Source organism: Enhydra lutris, unplaced genomic scaffold, assembly GCF_002288905.1.
Source record: "Enhydra lutris kenyoni isolate GAN:26980312 unplaced genomic scaffold, ASM228890v2 scaffoldscaffold78, whole genome shotgun sequence".
NCBI classification, from domain to species: Eukaryota; Metazoa; Chordata; class Mammalia; order Carnivora; family Mustelidae; genus Enhydra; species Enhydra lutris.
This window is the reverse complement of record NW_019154162.1, coordinates 4,098,060-4,117,108: the sequence shown is the minus strand read 5'-3', so window position 1 is coordinate 4,117,108 and position 19,049 is coordinate 4,098,060. Positions and strand designations below refer to the sequence as shown.

The 19,049-nt window shown below is 51.5% G+C and overlaps 1 protein-coding gene across 1 annotated transcript in view; it reads right to left on the bottom strand.

The window, feature by feature from the left end:
- Positions 1-19,049, bottom strand: part of LOC111160867 (myosin VIIB) — a 109,340-nt gene that overhangs the window by 12,494 nt on the left and 77,797 nt on the right. Inside the window, exons 20-30 of the mRNA XM_022524252.1 lie at positions 18,198-18,282; positions 16,435-16,653; positions 15,128-15,298; positions 14,101-14,310; positions 13,810-13,977; positions 10,641-10,768; positions 5,929-6,055; positions 4,556-4,675; positions 3,505-3,678; positions 2,636-2,863; positions 1,162-1,329 (exon numbers count right to left, since the gene is read on the bottom strand). Coding sequence (XP_022379960.1) covers positions 1,162-1,329; positions 2,636-2,863; positions 3,505-3,678; positions 4,556-4,675; positions 5,929-6,055; positions 10,641-10,768; positions 13,810-13,977; positions 14,101-14,310; positions 15,128-15,298; positions 16,435-16,653; positions 18,198-18,282 — 1,798 coding nt within the window. The remainder of the gene's footprint in view (positions 1-1,161; positions 1,330-2,635; positions 2,864-3,504; positions 3,679-4,555; positions 4,676-5,928; positions 6,056-10,640; positions 10,769-13,809; positions 13,978-14,100; positions 14,311-15,127; positions 15,299-16,434; positions 16,654-18,197; positions 18,283-19,049) is intronic.

Sequence of the window (19,049 nt, the reverse complement as noted above, 5' to 3'; positions counted from 1 at the left end):
AACTGTTTCCAAGAGATGCCAATGAGCATCTTGTGGAACAAAGCTTTGTTAGTCACTATATCTGGGAAATGTTGGGTAAGACAATCAGGCTTCTCTACTGCAGGACTTGTCAGAACCTTTCATTAGCAGTTAGGCACTGTGAATCCCTAAGAGCAGGACATGGAAAGCTGCATTTTCCAAACCACAAGTCCACAGAACCCTTGTCCATGGCCCCTTTGGGGCACCCCCTTCTCGTGAGGCAGAATGGAGACTGTGTTGGTTGGCCATCCTGACCACCTTTCTCTGAATTTGGATGGCCCCTGCTGCCTGAACCACTCACTTGGGGTTCATCTCCCTGCCACTGGATTGTTAGCCCCTAACAAGTAGGCACGGTGCTACTTCTTCTTCCCTGCTCCCCGTCCTGCCCTTTCTCAGTCCATGGTGCCACGGGGATAACTGAGGTGGGTGCAGGTATTAACCAAAGGGAAACCCCCATGCACAGCTCTCCTGCAGTAGCAGCAGCAGTGAACAGTGAGCTATGCCCGGAAGCTCAGGCCATGCCACTGAGCTCAGCACCCTGGGAGAAAGGAGGCTCTGATGGGCAGCAGGTTTGGGGACAGCTGCCCCTGTGGCAAGGGAAGGGAGGCAGGGGGACTGTGACTCAGATGGTGCATCTTTGCTATCCCCTTGCGGGTGAAGTTCAGGGAGCAGGGAAAACCCCCACTAGTCTGGGTATTCTTGAGGACATGGGTGTGTGCTGGTGGGGAGATGGAAGCAGGAGCCCCTGGGAGGACCATGTTCACATGGTACAGGCTGACCAAGCAGGAGCAGAGGATGGGCAGCCATCCCTGCTGTGCAGAGCCTGTGCTGAGGGCACAGGCGTGGTGTGCGGTTGGCAGCTGTGGATTCCCACTCCTGCCAAAAGGCTGAAGCCCAGACAGACGCTGCGGTAGAGATGAGCACGGGGATGAGCTGCCCTAACTCGCCTGAGATGCCGACTGGAAGGGAGGAGGCACAGTAGAGTGGGCCTGTGATAGGGAGCTGGACTGAACGAGACTGTTTAAATCTCAAGAGATAGACCTACACTAACTGGCAAGTCAAAGTCTCCCATTCCCCAGTGGGAGACCCCCTGCCCCAAAGGAGGCTGCAGAGCCCAAGTGCCCAGGTTCTGTGAAGGCTGACCTTGGTGTGGGCAGCAGTGACGAGGCTAGCCCACCGCTCTGGCGGTTTGGTCCTGTACAGCTTGGAGGGGATGCAGCTGGGCAGCAGTTCCTGGACAGCCTCGCTCCCCACCGAGGTGCCGAGCTGCACGTAGCAGTGCTGGGCCAGCAGCTGTACCAGCTCTTCCTCCTGTGCAACCCGGGAACAAACATGGGGGTGAGGGGGGGGTCCACCTCCCGAACGATGTCCCTGCCACGTCCTAGCACAGTAGAGATGACCAGCCCTCAGACAAGAACCAGGAATATGAGCGGCAGCCACCTGTCCTGTCACCTCTGTTAGGCTGGATATGCCCCTTCCCCAACATCCGGAACCACAGCATGCCCAATGGGCCCCCTCGGCTGCTGTCCTGCTGGCAGGCTGGAACTTCCCAGCAGCCTTGGCTTGAGCCCTGCAGGTCTTCTGCCCAAGGTCAAGGGGTGATCCCCCGTGCCACTCTCCCAACTCTCAGGGAGACAGTGAGTGTGGAGGAGGCAGCTCTGAGGCCTGGGTAGAACCCTAACATTGCTGTCTGAGTGGGGGAATGTACACGAGGCCTTTATCCTGTCTTCCCCAGCACTCACTTGTCAAGGGTGACAGTGGCCACCCCTGTGCAGCTTCTGCAAGGATTCATTTGGGCAGGATCCTGTGTAAGGCACCAGTCTGGCCCAGCATGGGGCAGGGCTTTCTGCTCCAGGGCCCCGTGGGTGCCGGGCAACCCTCTTCTCTCTGGGAGACCAAAGCCTGCAGAGATACCTAGCTGCCTGCCTCTTTGGGGCCCGTCTCCTGCCTCCCCTTGCCCACTGCCCCATTTCAGGCAGGCCTCCGGGCTTGCTGCAGCTTGCTCCAAGCCTGAGAGCCGTGTCCTGACTCAGGCCCAGGAAGTTCTGCAAACACAGGTGCAGTGCTGCTCTGAGGACCAGGAGCACGAGGCCCTCCCTGGATGCTTACCACCTTCCACAGAGCTCTGGCTCCTCTCTGTGCTTTCCAGAGGGTCTGAGCCTCAGGGGTGACATAATGTTCCCAGGTCCCATTGCCAGGAAGAGACACAGGTAGGACTGGAACCTGAGCACTAGGGCTCTAAGGCCACCTGCCTGCTACCCCAAGAAGAGCTGCCGCGGTGAAGCCAGGTGGGCCTGGGGCTGATGGGAGGCTTCCCCTGCCTGCTGCTGGAGTGTCGGACCCCAGAGGCCTGAGCAAACCTGTAGTCCAAGGGAGGAGGAAATGGGGGCCAGACTGGGAGGGTACAGCTTCACATCCAGCATAGGGGGCCAGGGACCTGCACTCTGAGAACATGTTCCTGGCCTTTGCCTCCTGCCTCTTCCTTCTCCACATTCCTCACACCCTGTTCCGTGGGGTGCTCCCTGATGGCCACAGCCCCGACCTGCCCTGGAACACGGTGCTCCCCCAGGTTGTCTGATGGGTCCTTCGGGCCCTGGGGGCAGTGGGGTCCCCTCACCTTCTCAAAGCTATACTCGCCAGACCAGACCCCGTGCAGCACTTGGTGGTAGATGAGCTGGGTACTGATGGAGTCCTCCTGGGAGTCATGCCAGGGCGTGAAGAACTCCTTCCGGAAGTAGATGCACCAGGGTGCCTGGCGCTCATTCTCGCCCCTCGCCCGGGCCAGCTGCTCGCACTGGGCAACTGCATCCATCACGTGGTCGCGCCCGCTGCCCAGGGACCAGAACTGAGGCCAGAGTCAGGGGCAGCGGGGGGTTAGTGACTGCTGTGTGCTGGGCTCCACAGGGACACCCACCCTCAGAATGCACGGGTGGAATGGTGTGCTCAGCGGGTCCTCCGGGAGACTGAGGGCTTCCCCCACATGATGGCATGGCCTGCCTGTCACTCTAAACATGCTTCCCTGCAGACCCCTCCCCAAAGAGGCAGGTTGATATCCAAGGCTGGCATGCAGAGATTGTGACACTTGGATGGGTTGGCCGGCATAAGCGTGTCTGGGTTGGAGGCTGTGGACATGGGGGTAAGAGCGTCTGGGTGGGGGCTGTGCTAGTGTGACCCTCTGATCTGGGCACAGGAGTCTGCAGCTCCCTGGCACAAGGGGGCTTTTAGCGAGATGTGTGAGTGCCTGGTCTACATGTGGGCAGATTAGGTGTGGCAAGGGACCTACAAGTTGTGTGTGACACTGGGGCCAAGGTGCAGCCACTAGGCTGAGTATGTGGGGGTTCGGGCAGGAGAACAGGTTACCTGTGTGTGTGTGTGCATGTGTGGTGTGGTGTCTGACAGGGGCTGTAGTGGCCAGGTTGGTAAGAGGGCTCGAGTTGGCCTGGGAGTATGAGAGAGGTGGGAGATGGACAGGCCACCTGGCGGTACCTTGTCATACACAGCCACCTGCAGAGAAAAGCCCAGGTAGTCGCTGAGGCCCTGCTTGTGGGCAATGTGCCGGCAGACTTCCCAAGATGTCGATGCAGAGTCAACCATGACAGTCAGGCTCTCTCCAGTCACCAAGATGACATGGATCGGGATGTGCTTCTTGGACTTGACGGCCTGGGGACAGATGAAGACTCAGGCCCTCTGTCCTGGAGGCCTACCCATCACCCACCACCAAGCTGATGGACCCAGTGGGGGTGAGGGCAATATTGTCTGCGGTGTGTTTGGTAGTTTTGTGCCTCTCCAAGTCGGCTTCGGTGGTCTGTGGACTGCAGGCCTGAGCTGTGGTGAGGCTGTGTGTCAGAATCACAGGAGGTCAGAAGAGCTCTTGGAAATCTCCAAGTCCTGAACCCAGAGACAAGCTGGGTCCACGGAAGCTACTGTTCTCTCTGAGCACACCCACACAGCTGCGGCAAGTTCACGTGCAACTCCAGGGCCCAGGTGCAGAACAGGTAGAAAAGGGAGAAGGGGGGCCTGGATTTGGGTGGCAGAGCGAGAATGGGAAGGGGTGCAGCAGGAGGTGAGCCCCAGCATAGGGCACCATGGGGCACAGGAAGTGAGTGACTTCCAGGAGCTGTGGGTCCCCTCAGCCCTGCCTGTGTCTGAATGACCCTTCCCGAGAACACAGATGACACAAACAGCAATGACACCAAGGATGTTCACTTTGGAATGGTCACTGCCTTCTTAATAAGAAGCAAATGTCCTCGGGGGGGTTAACACTTTACCCAGTTAGCAGTCATTCACACCATAAGGATAAGATTTATTGTTCCCTTTAGCCAGTAGGCCCTTAAAGATGTGGGGAGGGCACTTTTGAAGCCTGGGCATGCACAGGGTGGCTGAGCCCAGGCGTGACTCATATGGATCACAGGCACAGAAGGCCCCAAGAGAGGTAGAGTGGCCCAAGAGCACTCGCTTCCTGCTGGCAGGTGCTGGAGGAGCCATGGGGGCTGGCAGCATCCCACACCGTTTGTCTCCCAACCCTACTGGCCCCTACCTGCAGCTCCAGCCAGGTGGGGGGCTCCATGCGCACCCCGTTGGCATAGGTGCGTCTCAGGCGCTCTGCACAGAAGGGGCCGTAGCCAGCTGGCCCTTGACCAATGAAGTTCATCAGATACTGGTGGGCGAAGGAGGGGAGAGGAGGGGAGGAAGATACTTAGAATGGAGGCCACTTTCCACTTCCTGCCCCAATTCTAAAAATCATAATACTCATGGTAATTAAGCAAGGTGATGAATGTGTTAACTAACTTTATTGTGGTAATAATTTTGCAATATATACCTATAGAAAACCACTACACTGTACACTTTAAATCTGGAAAAAAATAAAAATAAAATAATAATATTGAGTGTTGGCAAAAGTCTGTTGAGATGGGCACTCTCTCACCAGCATTTCTGAGGACCAATTTGTCACTATGTTTTAAATAGTGCATAGTTGAAAAATGTGCACAGTTTTGACCCAATAATTCAGACCTGTTTTTACATATGGTATGTAAGGTGGTGAACAACTGGAAGATGGGCCCTAAATGTCCATCAGCAAGTTAAATATTCCCTGGGATAATTATATATAGATGGCATTTGGGAAAAGTTTATGCCACAAGAAGACACAGAGGTAAGTGAAACATGCAGGAGAGTCAATATTTAAAACATGTTTGACAAAATCTTTGAAAATCTTTTTGTCTCACGGAGAGACTTTGTGAGGAGATGCGGCCCAGAAGAGTTTGCTGGTGTCAGGAGTGGCCCCTGGGGCCCAGGACAGATGGCCCCATGACCACACCTCTTGCAGTCCCTCCTGAGGTCCCTGAAGGGACACAAGAGGAAGTGAGATTGTTTCTTGTCTGATCACAAGTGCAACCCTGTAACACCACAAAAGGCCCGGAACAACAGAAGGTCCCTCTGGGTGTGGGGATGACTTTTGTTCTCTTTATAAACTGGCTACATTTCCCACATATTACTCCTACAATCAGAACCAAAGCTCTGTTCAAGGAGAAGGCCTGGGGCTACTTGGGAGCACCTGTCAACACCCCACCTCCAGTTTTAGTTCTGAGGACTAGAGAGAGATATGGCAGGTAGTCCCCAGTAGGTGCCCACCCCTGGGACACTTCTTTCTTTTCAAAGCATATTTCACTGGCCACCTCACTACTCTCCTCAGAAGAGTTGTCTTGGGGCCTGAGCCCAGACCTGAATGGGGGCTGGAAGGAGCCAGGTCCAGAGTCTTCTTTTAAAGACAGGAAAACTGAGGTCTAGAAGGCACAGCTGCCACCCTGGCCTGCAGAAGCAGGGCTGGGATTTCTGGACCTGCTCCAGAGCCCAGAGCCAAGCTATGCTTGCTGTAACCCACCCCCTTCAGCCCCTGCCCTGGTTTCTCCCCACCTTCAAGAACCTCTTGGAGGGTGGGAAGCAGCCCAGGCAAAGGCTGAGCAGGATCCAGCCCCGGGCCAAGCTGCTTGTTTTCAAGTTCTCCGACAGCTGCTTGCAGATCTGGCAGTAAATCTCGTCCCTGAAAGACACACACCCCTGGGAGGCCAGGCTGGGGACTGGCTCCCAGTAAGGAGACAGAGGTGCCTAGGCACACAGCTCCTTCAGTGCCCCTGGGTGGGGTCATGTACACATGGTGACCTCCAGTCTCCTCAACTCCAACTGCCTTTGCTGGGCTCCACTGAAACATCCCTGGCCCACCCTGGACCCTGTCATCTCCTAGGACTGTGCCACCTCCAATGTTTTTCCTGGGCTTTGTGCACCCACTCTCATTGGACCTCATTTTCTACCTCACCCCTCAGGCCTTTGCTCCCTCCCTCACCCACCCTGCTCACAACACCCTGGCCCTCCAGCTGGGGGGGAGTGTCTGCATGGAGTGCCCGGGGGTCTCCAGTCATGCTCTGCCTCCAGTGGCCCTGCCCAACCAAATCTGCTCCTTTCCCCAACTTCCCTATCATTTCCAACCTTCTCCTTCACCCTGAGACCCAGTTCCTCCCCCACCCCCAATGCAGCTATCCCTCCAACTACAGAGAGGAGTGGAAATCCCATGGATAATCCCTTGACTCCTCCCCTCCTGACCAGCTCCCATTCGCACAGGCTCATGAGCCTCTCTTCTCTACCTTCTCTTGCAGAGGGGGCTTTCCTGGTTCCTTCCTGCTGACCCAAGCTCTATCATCTCATACAAGGGTCCTGTTAGCCCCTTCAACCTCGACATATCCAGAGGCCATCATCTTTTTCCTAATTACTCAGTGGTGTGATGATGGTAAATGTTTAACAACAAACTCTCCTAGGGAAAAGGCTCTGATTTATTGCACTTGCCAATTTCTATGGTGTAAATATTCCCACCAATGCCAATTTCAAGCCACTAACACAATGTCATTGAACACAGAGTTGAGAAGAGACGTTTACCATCTGTTCTCATGGGCCAGTATAGTCAGCTCTAGCCATCTCCTCTTTCTATAGTCAGTACAGACACCACCAGCAAAACACTTCACTCAAATTGGAAGTCTAGAAGGCCTTGGAACTCCTCCCATCAGCCAGCCACCCACCATCTGTCTCTTGGATATTTTCTCTGTCCCTGTTTCTCCACTCCTGCTCCCTGGGCCATCCCTCATCAGCTTTCTTGGGACCTCTGCAGCAGTCCTCTCCTGGCCTCCCATTGCCAGGCTCTGTCCCTCCATGTCATTGCCAGGGAGACCTTTCTGGAATTCAGATATGATCATGGTCTTCTCTTTCTTAAAACTTTTCCTTGACTACTCCTAGAATTGAATTCAAACTCCATACCCCAGCAGTGACAAATCACTTGGAATTCCAGAGCCATAGGCTGTTTCAGGATTCTGTGACCCTGTTCACCTTCTCCCTTTGTCTGGTGAACAACTTCCTCCTTCCTACCCCCGCCTAGGAGGGTATTATGACTAGTCCTTGGTGTTCTCACTGGACCCCTATCCCAGCACAAGCAGTTATTGTGGGGCTCTGTCTTCTCCCATGCTCCCCACTAAAGAGTGAGCTTCCAGAGGACAGAGACCTGTTGCCCTCATCTCTGCATCCTCAACCCTCAGGCTAAGGCCTGGCCCTGAGCAGGTACGTAATAAATGCTTATTGCCATTTGTAACAACATGAATGGACCCAGAGAGTACTATGCTGAGCAAAATAAACTAATCAAAGACAAATATCATATGATTTTACTCATATGTGGAATTTTTTAAAAAAGATTTATTTATTTATTTGTTTGACAGAGATAGATCACAAGTAGGCAGAGAGGCAAGCAGAGAGAGAGAGAAAGAGAGAGAGAAGAGGAAGCAGGCTCCCTGCCGAGCAGAGAGCTTGATGCGGGACTCGATCCCAGGACCCTGAGATCATGACCTGAGCTGAAGGCAGAGGCTTAACCCACTGAGCCACCCAGGCAGCCCTTGTCTTGGAATTTGATTAAGATGCCAGAGCCAAGGACAAACAGATGATAATACTCAACACCCTAAAGAGATACATTCTTGTAGAATTTATCAAAGATGGCAGAACCAGTCTAGCTACTGCCATCTCCTGCATAAGAGAAGATGAAAAATTTGAAAGGTGTAGAAGTAGAGAGATCTTTGGCCTATCTCTATTCCCTCCACATGATGAGGTGCTGGGGGGACCCCAGGAAAACAGTTACTAGAAATGGGGCTGTCTGCCAGAGAGGAGATTCATTTTGCTCCCTATCTGAGGCATGCTGAACCCCAGAAGCCCATTGGTCTACCCCAGGGTACCAGAATGGGGCACAATGACAGAGTTCTTAAGAGTACTTGACTTATGTATGCCGCAGAGACACAAGTTGGGGGCCTCCATGAACAAGAACCTAGCATCTGCTTCTTTCTGGAGAATTCTAAGCTACCCCTGATGGGAGAGAGAACAGACAGGAGCTGGGAGTTATGTTTGGTGCAGCAAGCATGGACAGGCTTCCTATTGAATAAGAGGATGCCATAGAAGAAGTTGGGGCTCAGGCATCTTGATGGGATCCCACACAAGCAGGCAGCGCATCATTCCAGAAGATCCCAGCACTAAGAGGCTGTGGTATGTTCAATTAGGGGCTAGATTTGAGAGCAAGTCTCAATGATTCACTGAGAGTGTCAGCATGGTGTGGAAGTGCCTCTAGAGGTATCTTAAGAACCCACAGTGCATCACATTTGACACAGCTTATACATGCCTGCCATCTTGGAGGGTATGGTGGCCAGTGAGGATTAACTATGAGAGAACTACCAATAGGACTAAGTTAGAAGGGTTGCTGGGTTGGTGTCACATAGGCAGCTAAAACTGAGGTAGGAACCCTATAATGTTATTGGCTTGAACAACCAGAGGACAGAGTTTGTGGTACCCAAACCCAACAGCTGAAAGTGAGAAGGGAAATCCTGGAATGAAGAGAACCAGAGAAGAAGAGTTCTCAATTTTGCATATAAAAATCTTCCTAAATCTCTGGCTGGCCCCTGATCCACACATATGTAGGGCAGGCTCCAGGAATCCCAGCAAAGAAAAATAACTGACCAAGGATTCCATCTGCTACTCACTACAGGAGACAAAGTTTGAATCCAGCCAAATTAATTGCCTGCCAAAACAAAAGTCAACACTCTTTGAAAGAATATAACAGATTCCGGAGTCTCTAAACATATCACCTTCAGTGTCTAGGATACAACCCAAAAGTAATATGATAGGGAATAATAGTCCAGTACTAGATGTGTGAGGAAACAGAAAAATATGACCATTCCCAAGAGGAAAGGCAGCCAATGGAAACTGACCCCAAGATGACCCAGATATTGGATTTAGCAGAAAACGTTTCAAAACTATTGTCACTGTTCGAGGACACAAAGGGCACTATGCTTATAGTGAATGAATGAACAGGAAATCTTGGCAGAGAAAGAGAAACTATGTAAAGAACCAAGTGCAAACCCTAGAACTTAAAAAAAATATAACATCTGAAATTTAAAAAAAATTTTTTTACCTGGGTATAACAGCAGTTAATCTGAAGATAGATCAATAGAAATTATCCAATCTAAAGAACAAAGAGGAAAGAAAAGAAAAAGGAACAGACCCCTAGGGGACCTGAGGGATGATATCAAAGAGTCTTACATTATGTTTAATTGGAATTCAAAAGAAAAGTGAGAGAGAGAGAATAAAACAGAAAAAAGTACCTGAAAAGCTATTGGCCAACATTTCCCAAATTTGGTAAAAAAAATAATAACCCAAAATATATAACCTCCTAAAATATAAGTCTGTATCTGAAAGCAGTATACGTATTTCTTAAAATTTATATGAAAAGACATTCTTATAGAGCAATATATTTATATTTATATAGAAAGAGCAATATATATATAGAGAGAGAGCAATATATATATATATATATATATATTATATAAATGGGCAATTTATTCATTTACAGGGCCCTGCATTAAAGTCTATTATAAAATGAATCAGGGGTGCCTGGGTGGCTCAGTGGGTTAAAGCCTCTGCCTTCAGCTCAGGTCATGATCTCAGGGTCCTGGGATAGAGCCCCGCATCGGGCTCTCTGCTCGGCAGGGAGCCTGCTTCCCCCTCTCTCTCTCTGCCTGCCTCTCTGCCTACTTGTGATCTCTGTCTGTCAAATAAATAAATAAAATCTTTAAAAAAAATAATAAAATAAAATGAATCACTGGGCGCCTGGGTGGCTCAGTGGGTTAAAGCCTCTGCCTTCAGCTCACGTCATGATCCCAGGGTTCTGGGATGGAGCCCCACATCAGGCTCTCTGCTCAGCAGGGAGCCTGCTTCCTCCTCTCTCTGCCTGCCTCTCCACCTACTTGTGATCTCTGTCTGTCAAGTGAATAAATAAAATATTTAAACATAAATAAATAAAATTAATCACTACCCCATGATAAATCTGTTCTCCTAAAATTTGCTTTTACCCATGAGTTTTAACACAGAGCAAGTGGAGAACCCTTAATGGTTATAATATCTATTGCACTCAGACACTCAGACCTAGGCTACAGGCCCCAGGCCAGGGAGCAGGGAGAGGACAGGGTGTCTTAGAAGGCAGGCAGAGGAGGAGGCTGTGGCCATGCGGGGTCTGGTGTTCTAGATGGGGTGAGGTGGGAATGGGGACTGACCTGAGGTTGGGCCGTAGGATAGCATAGCCCACGATGAAGTGCACCTTCTCCAGGTTGGACATGGGTCTGTCTGAGATGGGGCCATCAGGCTCAAATGCCTCCTCTCCAATATTCAGCTGGCTGGTTACCTTGAAACCCAAAGGAGGCTGTCAGGAGAGCTGTGATGCTCCCCATTTGCAAAAGAGGAAACCAGGCACAAGGAGGGAATCCAAAGCTTGGGATCCTGTGGCAGGCCAACAGCAGGGCTGGAAGCAGACTAAGGCCCCATTACCCTGAACTCACCTGGCCTGTGATCCTGGAGGACCGTTTTAGCTTCATGGAGGAGATGTCCTTGCTCCCTCTGTCCCTGCGGCTGGGTCTCTGTGGAAGGAGACAGTTCCTGAGGGAAGGTGTGCCAGGCCAGCACTTAGATGCTGCTGCTGACCCCACAGTCACCTAGACAGAGCTAGTGTCCACCTTCCCAGCCATTTCCTGGTGCAGTTTACAAAACTGCGTGCAGTCCTCTACATCTTGGCTGAGCTTTGCAACACTTACAGATGCCCACCTTCTTCTTCACCTCTGGGTCAGGCAACAGAGGCAAGGGGAGGTGAGAGGCTACACAAACCTACTCACATAACTGGCCCTCAGGGAGGGCTCAGCACCATTCTGATTCCAAAGCCCATACCTCTTGCCAGTAAAGCCCTCCAAGGTAGGGCCGGGTTTGAGCCCAGGTGTCCAGGATGGCTCTAGGCCATGGTCATGCTCAGTGAAAATTTCATGGAATTGGGATTGGATTTGGAATACCCTCTGCCCATTGCAAGGTGGGAGCTCTGCCAGAGGATCAGGAGTCCCACCTTGTCCTGAGGGCATCATGGGAAGTTGCTGCCAAAATTAGAGCTCAGTGTGGGATTGGGCTTGGGTTGGGATCAGTGGGGGTTGGGGTAGAACTGGTTTGCTACACAGGGATGGGCAGCGAAACACACTAGCTGTCAGGTGAGGGTGGGCAAGGCTGGAGTGGCTCACTGCTCCTGTGGGAGGCACACAGAAGGTGCTTAATAAATGTGCATAGGAAGAAAAACTTGGTATGTCACTCCTGGGAGGTCCGTCCTGCTTCCCACTGTGCTCACTGTCCAGAGGTGCAGAGTGGCTGGACTACCACCCAGGGTCCCTTTCCTGAGTGGCCCCCAGTGATTAACACCCCCTTGCAGTCCCACCCACCACAGTATGTGTTTTATGAGATTAGGCACTGCAGTTTCCTCTCTTAGATCTCTTAGGCTGTGAAAGTCCTATTGTGAGAACACTGGGGCAGCCCTGTGGGCAGGCCCATGTGGCAAGGACCTGAGGCCTCCTGCCAGCAGTTGTGTTAGGAAGCCATCTTGGAAGTGGGTGCTGGAGCTCCTGTCCAGCCTCGAATGACAGCAGTCCTGTCTGTGGCCTGACTGCAATCTCATGACAGACCACCAGCTAAGATGAACCAGCTAAACTGCTCCTGACACTCAGAAACTGTGTGAGATAATACATGTGTACTGTTTTAAGCTGCTAAATTTTGGGGGGGGTGATTTGTTACCCAGCAATAGATAATTAACATGCTCTGCAAAGCCAATGCTTGTAGAGATCAGGGCTTAACTTGGGCAACTTCCCGTGTAACTCCTGGACCAGGTCTGGCCACGTGATCTCAAGCTGCAGACTCCCCTGGATTTCTGTGCACTTAGTCTGCACACAAGACCCTGCAGGTGTCTGAGCAGAATCCCAGGCACTGAATGTATGGGGAGCTGTGATATCATGATTTATAGTAAGAAATATGTATTCCTGCGCGGAGCTCCTGAAACCCTTGGTATTTCCTGCAACAAAGGCGTCTTTTGTTATGTTAATGGACCAACTTTCCTAAACACCAAAGGATGGGGGTTGGTGGTCAGTTGAACCAACAGTGATTGGGGGACTGGAACTTTCTGTCCCTTCCTTCCCACCTCCACCTCCGGGGAGTGCAGAGGGGCTGGTGATTGAGTTTGATCACCAGGAGCCAATGATTTATTCTTCATGCCTCTTAGTAATGAAGCCTCCTTAAAAACCCTAAAGGATGAATTCAGAAAGCTTTGGGTTGGTAAATGAGTGGGAATTTGGGGAGAGTAGAAAGCTGGTAGAGAGCATGCAAGCTCCACCCTCTGCCCAATCCTTGCCCTTTTCATCTCTTCCATCTCGTTGTTCTTGGGTTATGTCCTTCTATAATAAACTGGTAATCTAGTAATTAAAGTATTTCCCTGAATTCTGTGAGTCGCTCTAACAAATTAATCAAACCCAAAAAGGGGGTCACGGGAACCCCTGACTTGTAGTGTGTGGGTTAGAAGCACAGGTGGCAACCCAGACTTGCGACTGGTATCTGAAGATGGGGGTGGTCTTGCAGGACTGAACCCTTAATCCAGGATCTGACACTGCCACAGGTCGATAGCATCCCACTTGAGTGGAATTGTGGCACACCCAGCTGGGGCTGGAGAATTGCTTGGTGTGGGGAAAACCCGCCCACACTGGAACTGTCAGAATTATAGGCCGTCCTGGGGCTCCTGCTGCTGGCGGGTCCCAGTGCTGTCACTGCTGTGTAATTCCTTTGAACTATTCTTGGTGAGTTCCATTAAGATTACATCATGCAACTGAGGCCTTGGGAAGGACTTCTGACCAAAAGTGGATGTGAATGACCATTCCATCAGAGGGCAGGATAGACCACAGGTCAAGAACTTGGTCTCTGAATTCACTAAAATGGATTCAAAGCCCAGTTCTGTCACACATACTCACTGTGATCTGGGCACAAGTCTCTTCACTTCTTGGTTTCTTTCGCTGTAATAAACTCACTAATCCCTACATCATAGGGTTGGCTCCCCCGGGGATTAACTGAAAAGGAACAACTGGCAGACAGCACGCTGTCCATCAGTAACACCACCAGTTGTTACCACTGCTCTGTGTGTTTGAACTCTGTTCACGTCAAACCCAAGACCCAGAGCCTGGATGGCCCTTTCCAGTACAGACTGTATCACTCAGGACTCCTGGGTGTCATGCTCAGGAGGTCCTGAGCTCAAGTCAAGGGTTCAGTGGATGACACTCACTCCATGTCTTGCCCACTTCCAGAGCAGCTTCCACGGCGCCTGGGGCCAGGGGGTCACCTGGGCTCTGCCCTGCCCCACCCCCTCACACCTCGCACCTGTGTGGATCCGTGGAGCTGTGGAGACTGGGTGCTGTTCTCTTTGCCCAGGGTGTTGTGGATCTGCTGCATCACTGAGCCCCCACGCAGGCTGTTCCTGGTGAAAAGCGCTGGCTCTGGAAGGTCCCCCATGAACCTCAGGATGATGCTCCACACGGCCAGGGAGGCCTGTGGGAAGGGAGACCGAGGGCTCGGCTAGAATGAAGGGCCCACAGAGACCCCTCCCCTTCCTCATTGCCTCCGAAGCAGGGGGTGGCCTGAGCCACTAGAAACCAGAGAGCCACTGGGTACCGAGCAGTCAGCATCATCCTCGTGGTAGAGCAGCGGGTATCGGAGGGGCCGCCGGATGTGTGTGTGGCTGGCTGATTTCTGGAAGTAGGTTGCAGCAAACTTGGGGAAGGTGTATTCGGCCAGGCCGTCCGTATCGTCCTCCGGTTCCTCCACCATGGGGACCGTGTCCAGGTCAACCTCGGGCAGCTTCTGGGTCTCCGTCTCCAGGTCCTGTGTGCCAGTGAGAGGGAAGGCCAGAGGTCAGCTGTCCCTTCAGATGCTAGCTGGCAGGGTGTGCCTCTCTGGGGACCAGGGAGCCCCAAGCTAGGTCTGTCTGATTATAGGCTGGGTACAGCAGGAACCACTCCCCCCTCGTGTCTAAGACCTTTTCTACCGCCTCACATCATCAGTGGGCCCCTGCTGGGCTTCTCCTCCTGCAGAAGTGGTCTCAGCTGCCCCAACTGTGCAGCCTGGTGTATGTGTGTGTGTGTGTACATGCTTAGGGGAAAGGCATGAGCACCTGGAGGGGCAGTGGTGGGGGTACCTAGTTCACTGGGTCTCAGGGCCCAGAGCTGAGTGTGGCAAGAGCTCTGGGGACCTGCTCCCCTCCTGCCCTCCCCTCCCCCCGCCACCCCTCCCCTACCCCAGACACCACTGTCAGTGCTCATTAGTTTTCAGTGTTCATCAGCCCCCAGGTTACAGTCTGCAGAGCAGCAGCTGCAGAGTGCTCTGAGAGAGGGGGTTGAATACAGGGTGGGAGATGCTGCCTGGTTGAAAGCCCCAAAGCATTTGCATGTTAAAGGTTCTTGGAAGTCTCCTAGGTAAGAAACTTGCTTAATTTGGAAGGGTCTTCACACAGAAACTCATGCTCCCCTTTCCTTTGCTTGGTCACCAGGCCAACAGAACACACTTCACCGTGTCTTCTGCCAGTTCCCCTAGCTGAGTCTTGGCTTCTCCGTGAGCCTGGAGGCTGACCGCAGTCAGGGACTGAGCAGCATCCTCGCATCCCCTGCCAGGCCGGACCCCTGAATGACAGGGCCCATCTTACCTCAAAGCGCTGTGGGGCCGGGCCCTCCTGCCCACCGATCATGGAAGGGAGGAAACCGAACACTTGCTCCACCATCTCTGTGTCCGTGATGGTGTCGTAGATTGACTTCCGCTTCCTGGTGGGGAGAGCACTTGGGCTCTTCTGCTCTTCAGCTGGGATGACCAGAGGCCCCTGTGCATACACCCCATGGAGCAAGGTCACCACAGGGCCAGCAGATGCAAGCACCTCACTGACCTCCTCCTGACGTCATTTGTTCAAATCAGTTAAGTTTACCTCTAAAATCCTAGAATTTAATAGCTAGTATGACTAGAGATGAACCACCCTGGGCTTTTTGATTCCCATGGAGAATCAGAGGTCCAGAGAAGTAAGGCTGCCTGAAATGGTCCCTGAGCTATTGCCTCAAGCCCTAGGGACCCCTAGAACCTAGCTGCCCACCTGGTCCCTTCATTCAAGGCTCCACTGGGACAGATCCCTGGGCCTGTACTAACTAACGCACAGGTGAGGCCGATCTGTGATGTGTCTGGTGCTACATGGGAGCAGAAGCCTGCTGTGCACATGTCTGAGGGTCTGTTGTCTTACTTGTCCTGACCACTGCATGCACTAGTAATGTGCTCAGCAGACCCAACTTTCATCTCTAGAGCAGGCGTAGACTTCATCCTAGCCTTTTCCTTATCACAGTTTCCAAATGAGCAAGTACTGAGGAAAGAGGTTGACTCTCAGGTGCCCGTTGGAGGAAAGGAGATCTCAAGGGTGAAATTTCAAAAGGCAGGGATGTGCACCTTGTGCTGCTCCCCTGCTCCCTGCCCATCAGCCTCTCCTGCCCAGACACTCCAAGGCCCCTCTTGGAATTTCTCTAACCCAGAAATGTCATGCCATGGCCCAGTCACCCAGGGGCCTTTGCCCTCCTCCACGGAGCTGTGGTCGCCTACAGCTCATCTGGCCCTGGTTTCCTGTGTCATTCAGGGAGGGACCAGTCCTGCTGAGAAACTGTCCCCAGGGCTAAAAGGAGGAGATCAAGGGTCTCAATTTCCAGGTTCCAGGTATATTATTATATGTGCTGCCGAAGTGAGCACCAGGTATAAGACCATCCTGCTGACATGATGCCTTTTCTACGCCAATTCTTCATGCTCCTGGGGATGACCTAGGTGTCCCAAATGGCGTGAGGACCTGCTGTGGCAATAACTCTGGACATGGAGGGGATAGGAGTGTCTGGTGAGAGCTTGATGTTACTGCTCATCCCTCCTGACTGTCTCCTGCTATGGGCCCCAGTCAGCCCTCACCGTCCTAAGAGTGCACCGATTACCTACATTGGCTTTCTGCTGCCGGAAGTTCCGCCGGGCAGCCATGCCCCTGGCATGCGCCTGTATGACCACCACTGCCCTCCTCTTGGCCTGGACTTGCTGACGCACAAGGTAGCCCCTGCACAGCGCCTGCAGCTGGACCATCCTCTGCCGCATGGTCTGGTACTGCTTTGCCAGCAGCTGGCTCCGGGCAATGGCCTGCAGGCGCTCAAAACCCAGGAGGATCTGTGGACACAAGAGGGACAGAGGCTCAAAAGGAGGCCTGGGCCCAGCAGGGCAAAGAGCAGGGAGAAGGCCTTCCCAAAGGGATGGAGAGAAAGAGAGGCAAGTCATATGCCCCGGGAGACCTTACAAATAAACTTCACAGTTATCTGCTTTTTGGCAAAAGGCTAGTGCTAAAATTTTATGCACCTACAAGCATAAGCATATTAAGTGAGTTATTACTTGCAAAGCACTTAGAACAGTCCTTGGCATGCAAATAAGTGTTAAATAAGTATTGTTAAACGGCATAGACAATAAAGTGCTCTTCTGGTGGTCAGTGATTACAGAATTGGTTTGGAGGTCACATGAGTAATGGGATTCCAGGGGACTTGCTTATCACACCTAAAGCTAAGTCCAGCCAAATTGTCAGAAGCTAGGGTACCTGTGTAGAGGCCTATGGCTGGCTTCATTAAGCTAATCTCTGGGATCTTTAAAATTAAGAGGAAATAATAAATTGATAAACACCCATTTCTATGCTGCAAACATGCTTTGGTGCACAGTAGTCCCTGAGCCCCTGGAAGAGTCTTGCTGGCTTCTCAAAGACCAACCCAATGGGTGCCAGGTGTGTGGGGGTCATGCTTCAGCCTCCAAGCTTGGAAGTTCCACAGACCTGCATCCAAACCGAAGCTCTACTGTTTACTCACTGTGTGCTCCTGGGAAAATTATTTAATCTCTCTATGCCTCAGTTTCTTGACACATGGGGTCGGTTTAAAAATAAATAAAACAATGCATGCAAAGCAATGGTTCTAAGTAGCTTTTCCATCCATGTCCAGCTGCCATTACATGCTTTGTGAGCACAGTACATGGGCAGGCCTGGGGTCAAATTTCAAAATGCAAAGATGTGCATCTTGTTGCTGTTCCCCTGTTCCCTGCCCTCCAGCCTCTCCTGTCTGGACCCTCAGAGGCTCCTCTTGGTATTTCTCTGCCCCCAAAGCATCATTGCACAGTCCAGTAACCAGGGGTCTTCACTTTCCTCCACAGAACTCTAGCTTCTCATAGCTCATCTGGTCCTGGTTCCTTGAGCCTGGTTTCCTGGCCCTGGTTTGTTGATGTCACCACTGCATGTCCCAACCACAGTCATATCCTTGACAAAGTCACGCGGTCAGGTGAGGCCCAGTAGGGCGTGGTTAAGGTTGCTCTGGTTCTTTTGCTGAGCAGACACTCACTAGCGTGACTGTGGTTAAGAAAAAAATTAGAAGAGCTCGAAACAAAGAATAATCCATCAACCTACTTTGCTGCCAACAAATTGAGAAAAGACAATCACGATGTGATTTTAGAACAGGCTACCTCATTCTAGCTCTAGAGACACCCAAAATTCTGTAAAAGAACACACTGAAGCCCACAAACCATGTGACCTGAAATGATGCTAAACAGGGAGTGTGTGGAGCACTGAGGAAACAATCTGAAGTCTGTTGTAATGAGTCAGTGATGGGATCCTCCCTGCCTGAGCTCTCATATTCACATGAACAAACTTTCAGTGGAGCAGCCTCTCCAGTGAGTTCTCTCACCTGCTTGAAGTTCCGCCTGTTGTAGTGGGCTCTCCATCCAGCCTGGAGGGTCACAGCTGCCCGCCTCTGCCTCAGGAACTCCTTCCTAGAAGGGAAAATGCAGGAATGTGTGTGCAACAACCTCAGACATTTCAAAGCCTTTAGGGGAAAAATGATTTGAAGGGAAGAGGGATAATGAAATGCCAGGGAAAATGAATACTTACATTATTTCTTTCCCAGAAGACTTTATAAGCCAAAGACACACATGTTAAGAACTTAAAATATTGCCAACTACTCAAATTTGTGACTTAGGACAGTCTAGTTTTTAGAGCAATCAGGAAGTTTTTCCTCACTTTTTGCAAAGGTCTACGAAAGGATAAAACTCATTTCTAACTTTTTACTCCTTGCCAGACTTCTCCTGATACTCTGGCCAGTAGCCCAGGTGTCTGCTGGGAACCAGGTCAGAATCCCAGGCCAGAACTCATCTCTGGAGGCAGGTCAAAGCAGGAGGGCAACCCCCGAGGCCCTGGTAGCCTGGGTACCCCTCTGTACGGTGGAAAGCGGGCTGAATACGGAGAGGGTAACCTGAAACTTGACCTCTGGGGAAGTGAGCTTGGATATAGAAGTATCCTATACCTCATACTTATCTGAGTTTCCTTAGCACTTTTAATAATTTCTCAGGATATTTTCTTAGGCTTAAGACAGTAGATCTCAACTATATTAAAAACCATCTAGGGAACTTCAATATTTATTGATGCCTAGGTTCTACCCAGTTTAATTAAGTCAGAATCTTTGCTGATGGGTCTTGAGAATATCTATCTGTCTACCTATCTAATATTTTTTGGTATACAGGCACATAGAGTATAAATATCT